At 35.2% G+C, this 11,745-nt stretch overlaps 2 protein-coding genes across 2 annotated transcripts; both read left to right on the forward strand.

The window, feature by feature from the left end:
* The first annotated feature begins 7,468 nt into the window (after nucleotides 1-7,468).
* On the forward strand, nucleotides 7,469-9,868 carry LOC131648534 (uncharacterized). The gene is made up of 3 exons (XM_058918284.1): nucleotides 7,469-7,599; nucleotides 8,399-9,181; nucleotides 9,865-9,868. Exons 1-3 carry the CDS (start codon nucleotides 7,469-7,471, stop codon nucleotides 9,866-9,868), a joined length of 918 nt encoding a protein of 305 aa, XP_058774267.1.
* An 817-nt stretch (nucleotides 9,869-10,685) lies between these two features.
* On the forward strand, nucleotides 10,686-11,745 carry LOC131648535 (uncharacterized). Its single transcript, XM_058918286.1, has 3 exons — nucleotides 10,686-10,964; nucleotides 11,058-11,342; nucleotides 11,638-11,745. The coding sequence occupies exons 1-3, from the start codon at nucleotides 10,686-10,688 to the stop codon at nucleotides 11,743-11,745; spliced, it is 672 nt and encodes a 223-aa protein (XP_058774269.1).

Raw genomic sequence — 11,745 nt, forward strand, 5'->3', positions numbered from 1 at the left:
TACTGCTATTTCTACTTTTCAATGCAGCCTTAACTATAACAATTGACTTTAATTAAATACATAAATTAGAAAATTATTAAATCTAGAAAACCAGTGTTTTAAAAATCAGTCCAACATCATGGGCAAGATTCGAATCCAGCTCCAAAGGGTTCAAATGCACTCCCTCTACCACTAGGCTATAGAAGTTTTCATGTTTTAAATATGGAAGGAAATATATATGTAACATATTTTCTACTTTTCTAATTTTTTTTCAATAATAGTATTTATTCATATTTATAATGTATTATTTATTTATAATTTTATTATTAATATGTATATATTACTTTATGTATTATTTATTTATTTTATATAAACGTTTTTTTAATAATTTTATTTAATGTTTTTTTTATTCAGTTTTTTTAATTTATATAAACGTTTTTTTAATAATTTTATTTAAATGTTTTTTTAATATTTTTTTTAATTTACGTTTTTTTATAATTATATAAATGTAATATTTAAAAATTTATATAAACATTTTTTTAATAATTTTCATAAACATTTTTATTCAGTTTTTTTAATTTATATAAACGTTTTTTTAATAATTTTATTTAAATGTTTTTTTTAATAAATTTTTTAATTTACGTTTTTTTAATAATTATATAAATGTAATATTTAATAATTTATACAAATATTTTTTTAATAATTTTCATAAACATTTTTATTCAGTTTTTTAAATTTATATAAACGTTTTTTTTAATAATTTTATGTATATTTTTTTTTAATAAATTTTTTTAATTTACGTTTTTTTAATAATTTTATTTATTAATACATAACTAATATTATTAAAAAACATTTAAATATGAATATATACTATTAAAAAACATTAATTAAAAAAAATTATTATTAAATATTATTAACATTTAAACGTTTTTTTATAAATATTATTAAAAAAACGTTTAAACGTTTTTTTAAATATGAATATATACTATATAAACATTTAAACGTTTTTTATAAATATTATTAAAAAAATGTTTATTAAAAAAATATTAAAAAAACATTTAAATAAAATTATTAAAAAAACGTTTATATAAAATAAAAAACTGAATAAAAAAACATTTAAATAAAATTATTAAAAAAAACGTTTATATAAAATAAATAAATAAATAAATAATACATAAAGTAATATATACATATTAATAATAAATTTATAAATAAATAATACATTATAAATATGAATATATACTATTATTGAAAAAAAGTAGAAAAGTAGAAAATATGTTACATATACAGTTCCTTCCATATTTGAAACATGAAAGCTTCTATAGCCTAGTGGTAGAGGGAGTGCATGTGAACCCCTTGGTGCTGGGTTCGAAGCCTGCCCATGGTGTTTTATTTTCTTGTGTTTTTTCAAGTTTTTCCAAGCTTTCCAAGTCAGCAAGCGCCACGTAAGAAGATTTTGTGCCAACTAGGAAGATTCCACAAGCCCAGTCAGCCAAACATGGAAGAGGGGGTCCTGAAAACAGAATCTTTTTTGTTAAGGGGTCAAGGCTAAATTTTTTTTTAATAAGGGGGAAAACCGAATCTCGCTAATTTGGCAGGGGGTAAATAGTATTTAACCCTAAATTTTTTAAAAATATCATATCATAAATTCACAATTTCATAACTTAAATTCAAACTTTAAACAAAGGTATCAAACATAACAAAATAGTAAAAAATTACAAAGTCTAATTGCAAACAAAGTCTAATTACAATATAATCTAAACAAAGTCTAATTACAACATAATCTAATTGAATAGTTTATAACAAAATAACTCCAATATGTACCAAATTTAATTCAAAATAGGATCCTCCTAAAAAGAAAATCAAATAAAATTCAATATGTTTATGCTATTGAAGAAAATTTATTAGCAAAGTTAACAAATAGACAATAAAGTTTTTAATTTGTCACTAACGAAAAAAAACTATGTGAGAATGCTATTTAAGTAATACACTACTAAATATATTAAAAAAAAATTAAAAAAAAAGTTTAAAAGAAATGTTAAAAAAAAGTTTTAAAAAAAATTTAAAAATAAAAAAATAAAACAATTAAACCGCCGGTTTTCCGGTTTTCCCGGTTTTCACCGGTTCCCACCGGTTTGATGACATACCCGATTCGACTATTGAACCAGACCGGTTACCTGGCCGGTTCCCGATTCGACCGGTCCGACTGGCCGGTCCGGTCCGGTTTTTAAAACACTGCACAAAATCTTGACATGCGTTTTAGAAAAAAAATTTAAATAACCAAATTTAAAAAAAAAAAATACCAAAAAAACCCACATTTCAAGTTATTTAGTGAAGTGTCTAGGTTTGGGATGTCCAAAAGGTGTATGCGCTAAATGAAATGGCGTAGAAGTTGGTATAATAGATGAATGCGCCATTTCATCTGGCTTGCCCTAATTGGACATACATTTGCGCTAAATGAAATGGTGCATTAGGTATATATTTTTTTGAATTAGACATACCAAATGGCGCATAAGGCCATGTTTATTTATTTTTTAAAATTTTTCTAATTAACATTTAGACACCTATTTATACATGCGGTAATACAAATCGAAACAACGGATCTATATAAAAAAAATCAGAAATAACAAATTTTATTACTTTAAGGCTTTGGATATAACGAAAACAACCGATTATCGAAAACCTAACAAAATGCCTAATGTCTTCCTTCGCCAAGACGCCCATCTGTTCCGCACTGAGGTCTTGTTATCACACGTCAAAGACGGTCGTTGACGCCGCCGCGAACCCTAGGACCACCCCTACCCCTTCGTGGTTCTTGTTGTGATTGTGTAGCTGGGCTTGGAATTGTGTTGTTCCGATGGTCGCTGTCAATGAATTCGTCAACGCCACCATAATTTCCCGGAAACCGACTGTCGTAAAGTCGGTTACCCAAGCCCTCAAAAGTGCTAAATGATGGTGGGGGAGTAGGTTGGGGTATGACTTCCGGAAAGTAACACCCAACAACACTTGTACTACCTTGATAAAGCCCAAATTGATTGGACGGTGTTGCAAACCCAAAGGGTGTACCCTACAAAGCCAAGTGGTTGTGAATGGGTTTGGTATTGGCTTGTGTGCTAGTGTTGGCTCTCAGCTTGATTGTTTGGTTTGGACTGTGTTTGGAAGAGATTTTGTTGGCGGTAGTTGAGGTTGGAACGGGACGGAGTCTGGAACAGATTTTGTTGTTGTTGGGTGTACTGATATTGTTGTTCTTGTTATTGTTCTCGTTGTTGTTGTTCTTGTTGTTCTCGTTGTTGTTGTTGTTCCTGTTGCTGTTGTTGTTGTGGTAGGATATAGTTGTGAAGGCGGGGGTCTATCAAGTAGAACGGATCCGCCACAAATAAATTAGGAGTGGTAACGGTACAGTACCAACTCATGTTCTGTGCGGATGGTTTCATCTCACGGTCACTCACGGGGAAGTTGAGGACATATTGGCGGCGGTCTTTCCACATCTGGCGCCATTCGGGAGCGTAATCCTTCCAATTTTGATGATTCCATTGATGGTTTACTCGTTTAAGGTGCCATACTCCCAAGTCTATTGGAGGATCAGGTATACCTTGATGCATCCCGAACTGGAGTTTGACCCGGTCACTATGATGCATCTCGATGATGTTGTACCTAATGATGCAAGTTTTTGCAGTCCAAATAGCTGCATTTGCACCTCTTGGTTCATGATCGCATTCCAGATACGGTCTCCAGATAAACTGCATGCATAAGACTTATACATTATTTCGGTCAAATGTCTATGAAAAACACACTTATAAAAGAGGAAAAGATTAGAGATTATACATCCTCGAGACGTAAGTGATCAATCAGCTGGAGGTACATCGTGATATTTGACCGCGAATTTTTCGTGAAGTCCATCTTTTTCACGCAAAATCTAAAACGCAATTGAAGTGTGTCAGTTAAAGTAAACCCTAATCAATTTATTTTGCATTTAAAATATGAATTAAAAACTTACCTCATTGCATATGGGAAGGTCCAGTTGGTTCTGTTTACTGGGGCTAGTATAGGCATTCTCCACCACCCCAAAACTTGCACCAATAGAGCGCATCCATAAAATGTACAAGAATCGTTTTTTGCATTCTTGCAAAGGGATTGGTACAACGTCGCCAGGACAACAGACTCCCAACTATAGTGACCCACTCTATTAAAATCCATTAACAAACGTAAATACATAAAATTTATGGTGTTCCCGGTACTGTTTGAAAATAAAACGTTTCCAAAGAGCAAGATCAGGTAACACCTAGTTTTCTGGAGTATCGTTTCTTCGGAAGAATCGTCGTTCAACTGAAAGTCCCTGTAATATATTTTTAAGTTCTTGAGGTTTACACCCTGTCCCCTAGAACCTGTGTCTCCCTCTATCAGATCTATACCCAATGCTTGCTGGCAAAGGGAAGTGGCTTGCATTACACAACCATTAATGACCTTACCGTCTACTAGAAGGCCTAACAACATGTGTACATCCTCCAGGGTTATTGTGCACTCCCCTATTGGAAGATGAAATGTGTGGGTCTCAGGCCTCCAACGTTCTAACAAGGCCAGAATAAATTTGTGATCTATGGACGACTCTGTGATGCTGTTGATGGCCTCGAAACCAGCAAATCGTAAATATGGTTTTATATGTTCATCTGGAGCAACGATAAAGTGACTACGTGTGCGGAATCGGGAAGCGTCCTGGAAAAAATTATGTAAGTATTAATATGCAGTTATAACATAATAGACTTGTAACTATAAGTAAAATACTTACATATGCTGCGATGTTTTCTCTGGTTCCTCGGTGGACGTTTCCCATGGTTAAGAGAGACATGCTTGCAGACTGGAAATCTGGAGTATGAAAACGAAACGATTTTGGTGAGAGTAAATGTGTGATGGTGATGAGAAATATGCAGAGGCCAAGATAGTATATGTAGTGAGAAGGCTGAAACGGTAACATGATGCATGTTGGACATGTCAACACATTCAATTGTGTTAGGTGTTGCTTGTGCAGAATTGGGTGGCATGCATGCAGCATAGCTTTTGGTGACAGGACATGGTGACATGCATGCAGAGAAGAAGTAGGTGACAGGATAGTGTGTCATGCATGCAATAGTAGCTGGAATCGTTTCAGATCATAGGAACTTGCTGGAATCGTTTCAGAAGCATGCAACAGACAGGAATCATTCAGACACAAGCGTGACTGGTAGGGACCACCAATTCTGACATATCTACATATGCGCCATATGATTTTGCGCATTCAGTTAGGTTTAATACATATGTGCCATATGGTTTGGCGCCTTCCTGGAAAAATTTGAACCTATGCGTCATATGGTTTGGCGCCTTCTAGGAAACCCTAATTTTTGAAAATTAGGGTTTCTGTTTTGTCCTGTAGTGAAGCTGTCCTGATGTCCCATACCATCTATGTTATGGATAGTAAGATAGGTGTGCATTCATCTATAAATTAGGGTTTCTTATGTGTGAAAGACTACACACGCAAATTAAGGATGAGATCTCGCATTAGGCCAGATTGCTCGCACCAGAGATCAGAGCCTCCACCACCCGTGAAGCGGCTCGACTATCAACCGGAGTATCGTAGAAGGAACGGACATGTCTTATTCTCTCCCGTCAAACCTCCCATGCCGGTTATGTTTTGGGATATCCATTCCATGGACCAACTGAATAGGACTATCCTGAGGTTTTTGGATGGGGAGTACAATCCCGGCGAAGAGATCAAAAGTATCAAGAGGCTTAGAATAAGGGGTGGTGTTTTACTTGAAAGGCAACGTTGGTGGGAGAATATGGAGGATAACATCCAATGCACTTGGATGATGGAGGACAGAGAAGACATTGTTTTAACTGTTGTAATTTCTTAGGTGTCGCAGTTTCTTTGATTTCTGTAATTTCTTTACCGTTCAATCAAATGCTCAACGCATATTTCAATGAATTGATATTTTATCGTTATGTTGTCAATAAATAAGTTATTAATAATTAACAATAATATTTCCCGCCTAAAATAAAATATTGTACAATATTTTCCCGCTAAAAAAGTGGTAGGCTCTTCTATAAATAGAGGTGTGTGTGTGGAGGTTGAAGTATCAAATCTTTTGTTGTTATTACTTCCAATAGTTATAAATGGCGTCTGTTTGGGCTGTAGTGTTTTTTGAGGAAGATAGTCACATGAAGGTTTGTCTGAACCCGCATTGGGATTTCAAGAGAATTGTTAATGCCATCAACACCGGGTTTCGTCAACTGGATGGTCCAACCAGGAAAGTTAAACAAATAGATTACCATTGTCCATACATTACATTGACGGATAATAAGCCAGAAGGCAACTACATGTATTATTGGAATCGTGTGAAAGATGATGTGGATGTGGATCTAATGTTCTGGACACACAGTGGAGAGTTTTAGCAGTTATAATTGAGTAGTTTAAATTGTGTATGATGTTGTCGTACACATCATACTTGAAAATCCACTTGTTTTGTGTTATTGTATTGTTGCAGTGTAATTTTGTATTCTACCAGTTATTATAAGGGTTTCCAAGTATATGTTGCAAACGTTATTATGGTGTAATCAGACCTTGGATCATTTAATTAATGTTGATGTGGTTGTTGTATTTGTTGTGTTTGATGCAAACATTAAGTAAGCTAACAGACATTGATCATTGTGTGTTTGTCTTTTACAATCAATTTGGAATCTTAAGACAGACATAGATCAGTGTGCGTCTGTATAGTCACATCATCTTGGAATCATTAGAACAGACATAGATCAGCGTGCGTCTGTCTAGTCTCGTCATGTTAGAATCTATTGACTGACTTTGAACGGTGTGCAAGGCTGTAAGCATGTTGATAAACAGTTCGCAATAGAGCATTATCTTGTCCTATTTAAGACAACCAATATTTCTAAACATTACAACACACACAAACAATATTGCTTAATACTACTTGATATTACAACACCCAAAACCAAACACTAACCCGAAACAATGGCTTCATCTCCCCAATACTTAGCAAATGCCCATCTAAACGGTGAGACTTACATTTCTGAAATAGTAGGTTTTCTGATGAGAAACACAGAAATTGTGACATTTTTGTTAAGCAAAAGAGCCAATTTTACATACTTCCATCAGCGACTTCAGGCTAAGATTGCAATGGGTCCTATTGCAAACATTGTCTACCAGTATGCTTCTTTCAATAACAACAGCACCGTCAAGTTTTATCAGATGGAGATTGCAAATGATGAAGACCTCCAGAATACGTTTGCTAACCACGAATATTCTGGCTTCGAAACCATTGAGCTGTACGTTACTATACAGGTTGATACATAAGAACCTCATATTGTTCAGTCGCAAGTTATTGACCCACCCGTTGACGAGCAAGAAGAGGTTGATGTCATAGATGAGGAAGAAGAAGAACTGGAAACTGAAGTTGACTACATGGTCAACGAGGAATCCGAAGACGAATAAGACATATCGATGCCTCCAGCTCATGTGTACGAATCTCCAGCACATATGAGTAACTTGAACTTACAAGGCGACGAACCTTCATCTGATATCTTCTTCACCCCGTACATCCAAAGTGACGATGAGTTAAAGAAAGGAGACAAGTTTCCTTCTATGGAGGCATGTCTTAGAACAATTAAAAAATGGCACATGGCGCACAACGTTGATTTTGATGTAGATCGTTCAAACCTGGAACTGTATGTAATCATTTGTAAAAATCCAGAGTGTGCATTCAGACTGTTGGCTTCTTATAGGAAGAGAAGTAATGCCTGGGTGATAGGGTCGATTACGCAACAACACACATGTGTCAACCCTAATACTTCCCAGGATTATACGAAGCTCAGTGGCAATCTTATCTGTTAGGAGATCTTGCCTCTCATAAGCTGTAATCCGTCTTTGAAGGTCAAAACGATTATCTCGCATATCGTTACAGCCTACAACTACACTCCATCTTACAGAAAGACGTGGATTGCAAAGACAAAGGCAATTGAAATAGTCTACGGCAATTGGGAGGAGTCATACAAAAATCTTCCCCGCTACCTTACTGCGCTACAAACTTACGCACCTGACACTGTTTCTATTCTAGAGACACTAACCTGCGCATGCCCCGGATGGAACCCGTGTCCAAGGAAACGGAATATTCCATCACCTTTTCTGGGCATTCAAACCTTGCATACGAGGGTTTGCATATTGTAAACCCATACTTCAAATCGATGGAACATGGTTATACGACAAATACAAGGGAACCATGCTGATGGCAGTTGCATAGGACGGAAACAACAATATATTTCCAGTGGCATTCGCAATAGTTGAAGGTGAAACTGCCGCGACTTGGAGTTTCTTTCTAAGAAATCTCCGAGAACATGTTGCTCCTCAGCCTGACCTCTGTTTAATCTCAGATAGGCACGCTTCCATTGAGAGTGCTTATAACAATCCAACAAACGGATGGCATGACCCACCATCAACTCATGTGTATTGTATTCGCCATATTGCCCAGAACTTCATGCGGGAGATCAAGGATAGGCAGCTCAGGAAGACCCTGGTCAATGCTAGTTATGCATTAACCCAACCTACATTCCAGAATTATCGGAGTGAGATTGTACTGACAAATCCAGATGCGGGAACTTGGATAGATAACCTTTCCAAGGGTAAATGGACAATGGCTTATGACAACGGCGTGCGATGGGGCCACATGACGACAAATCTGGTAGAATCCATGAATGGAGTTTTCAAAGGCATTCGTAACCTTCCTATCACTGCACTAGTGGAGGCAACCTACTCTAGGATGGCTTCACTATTCTCAACGAGAGGCAAGAAGTGGAGTGATGTTAGAGAATCGAGTCAATTGTTTAGTGATAGTTGCATGAAATTTATGCAAGAGCAATCGGCAAAGGCAAACACTCATCAAGTAACTGCTTTCGATCGATTCAACCGCACCTTTAGTGTTCGCGAAACAATTGACCACAATGAGGGTTTTCCAAGACAACAATATCGGGTCATGCTAGACAACCATTGGTGTGACTGTGGAAAGTTTCAAGCTTTCCGTATGCCTTGCTCACATGTCATAGCGGCATGTGCATTTGCGCACCGCGACGCAATATCACTAATGTCTCCAATTTACAAGGCTCAGACATTGCTCCGAGTTTACAGTGCTGTGTTTCCAGTGGTAGCCAAGGAGGATTACTGGTCTGAGTATGATGGGGAGGTAGTTTGGCATAATGACGCAATGCGGCGAAAGAAAAAGGGTCGCCCCAATAGTACGCGGATTAGAACCGAAATGGACGTCCACAACAAAATGGAAAGAAAATGCAGCATTTGTCGTCAAGTGGGGCACAATAAAAATAAATGTCCTAGTCGTGGTTCGACCTCGTCGCAAGTTTAATCTACTTTGTAATTTATTTTTACGACAATGTATCAATTTCGTTTACCACCTCTTGTAACCTTTCTTTAGTCTTTCATCAATAAAGTGTGCTTTATTAAAAAACTGAAATCGACAACGCAAACATTATTTAGGGTTAATAAGAATTTTATGAAATCGGTTTATCGGACGTTTTTACGAAAATAAAAGACCGGAATCAAAAACTTTGCGCCAAAAAACAAAAAAATAGACTTTTTTTTTAAAAAAAAAAATACCCAACACATAGGAGCCATACCAAATGGCGCCTATGTGTTGCATCATGGTCTAATGCGCCAAATGAATTGGCTAAACAAAATTTGCCCTAATTTTCTAAGGTTTGCGCCAAATGGTTTAGCTACTTGTACACTTATGCGCCAAATGACATGGCGCATACACCTATATGGTGTCCCAAACCTAGACACTTTGGTAAATAAACTGAAAACTTGTTTTTTTTTTAATTTTTTTTTAATAGTTAGTTATTTAATTTTTTTCTGCAATACTTTCTACTTATTTTTGAATGATCAATTGTATGAGTATATCATCATTATTTCTTGATTATTGTGCTATATCTACTATCAACGAAGATTTATTGACTAGAGTTTTAACAACATATGTTGTGTCTATCTTATTTTCTTTAAAATAAACAATTTTTTTCCTGAATATTACTCCCTACGTTCCTTTATAATTGTCACTTTTGTGAAAAAATTTTGTTTCTTTTTAAGTGTCACATTTCAAAGTTCAAGAAAGTATTTTTGTTGTTTTGTCAAAATTACCCCTAATCATTATGATAGAGAGAGAAAATTAAATAAAGTATTAAAAAGTTTAGGATATTATTGGAAAAAGAATAATCATTACTTAAAAAGTAACAATTATCATTGGTTGTCTTGGTATGTGGAAAAACTTAAAAAGTGACAATTATAAAGGAACGGAGGGAGTACAATATTGCACAAAAAGTATATTCAAAAATTTAAATTTTAATACGAGGCGCTATAAATTTTAAAGTGAGGGTTATACCTTTGTCTTGGTGATTGATATTTGAGTTGATTGCATTAAAATGGATGAAGCCGCGTTTTACTGTGCATTAGTAATCATAACCTCTATTCTTCTGCACCAAATCACATCAACATCAACTGAGTAAATGCTTTTACTTCTACAATATTTTAAAGATAGATCTTCCCTCGTTTAATTATTAAATTTAACTATGCAACCAACCACACATAACTCTTCGTAATAATCTGTCTATATATGAACAGCTTTTCTTAATAAAACTATTATACTACCTTTCAATATAACATGGCTTCTTCTTCTTCCACCAAAGTATCCATGAAACTTCTTATCGACACAAAGAATAACAAAGTTCTCTTTGCCGAAGCTTCAAAACCTGTCATAGACTTTCTGTTCAACTTGCTATGCTTGCCTATTGGTACTGTAGTTAAGCTTCTAAGTGCAAATGACATGGTAGGTAGCTTAGGAAATCTGTATCAGAGCGTTGAAAATCTCAACCAGAATTATATGCAACCATTTCAAACTAAGCATGTTCTCTTAAATCCAAAAACTCAAAGCCCTTCCACTGTAATATCTGGCTTCCTTACCCAGAATGATGACAATGATGAAGATGACCAACAACCTAAGTTATACATGTGCTCTAAAAAATGTATTTTTCAGGTGACGTATGACAACACTACGCCATGTCCCGGCCGTCCTGGATATCCTTGCGGCCAAAGTATGATCTATGAAGTGTGTTATGTCAGAAGTAAAAAAATTTCTGAAAAGAAAGCTTCCAATACGATTAATAGTGGTTTTGTGAAAGATGTTGTAACTTTTATGGTGATGGATGATTTGGTTATTCAGCCAATGTCAACAATTTCAAGCATCACACTTTTGAATAAGTTCAATATCAAGGAAATTGGTACTTTGCAAGAAAAGATCGTTGAAATGGGAATGGATGAGGTAAAAACAAACTTTGTTATTCATGTGAACAAATTTACCATTTGTTGTATTTTGAAACTTTTATATTTATGTACCAGGGTATAAAGTTGCTCAAGGCTTCACTCCAATCTAAGATGGTTTTGACGAGTGTTTTCATCAAGAATCATAAGAGTACGTTTAAAAAATACTTATATTCAGTTTTTATATACCAACTAATGCATCACGAACTTAGTCATGTGTACTAGTTCCTGATTTATTTGCTCACTTGAATTTTATTTAGTTCAAATTTACATGCATTGTTTGTATTTATTGACAGGGAATCATGTTGCTTAAGGCTCTACAATCCAAGATGGTGTTTTCATCAAGAAGGAACTTTGTTTTGCAAGGAGAGAAAATTGTCGGGTCTTTTAAGAAGGAGTGTTGA

This window comes from Vicia villosa, linkage group LG2 (assembly GCF_029867415.1).
Source record: "Vicia villosa cultivar HV-30 ecotype Madison, WI linkage group LG2, Vvil1.0, whole genome shotgun sequence".
In the NCBI taxonomy this organism is placed as follows: Eukaryota; Viridiplantae; Streptophyta; class Magnoliopsida; order Fabales; family Fabaceae; genus Vicia; species Vicia villosa.

What these genes read in the sequence shown, in the direction of transcription:
- LOC131648534 (XM_058918284.1), top strand. Translation starts at nt 7,469, where the DNA reads ATGCCTCCAGCTCATGTGTACGAATCTCCAGCACATATGAGTAACTTG. An exon ending in GAGTTAAAGAAAGGAGACAA is followed by an intron (nt 7,600 to 8,398) that starts GTTTCCTTCTAT and finishes AATCTCAGATAG; the next exon opens with GCACGCTTCCATTGAGAGTG.
- LOC131648535 (XM_058918286.1), top strand. Translation starts at nt 10,686, where the DNA reads ATGGCTTCTTCTTCTTCCACCAAAGTATCCATGAAACTTCTTATCGAC. An exon ending in AAACTCAAAGCCCTTCCACT is followed by an intron (nt 10,965 to 11,057) that starts GTAATATCTGGC and finishes TGTATTTTTCAG; the next exon opens with GTGACGTATGACAACACTAC. An exon ending in TTGAAATGGGAATGGATGAG is followed by an intron (nt 11,343 to 11,637) that starts GTAAAAACAAAC and finishes ATTTATTGACAG; the next exon opens with GGAATCATGTTGCTTAAGGC.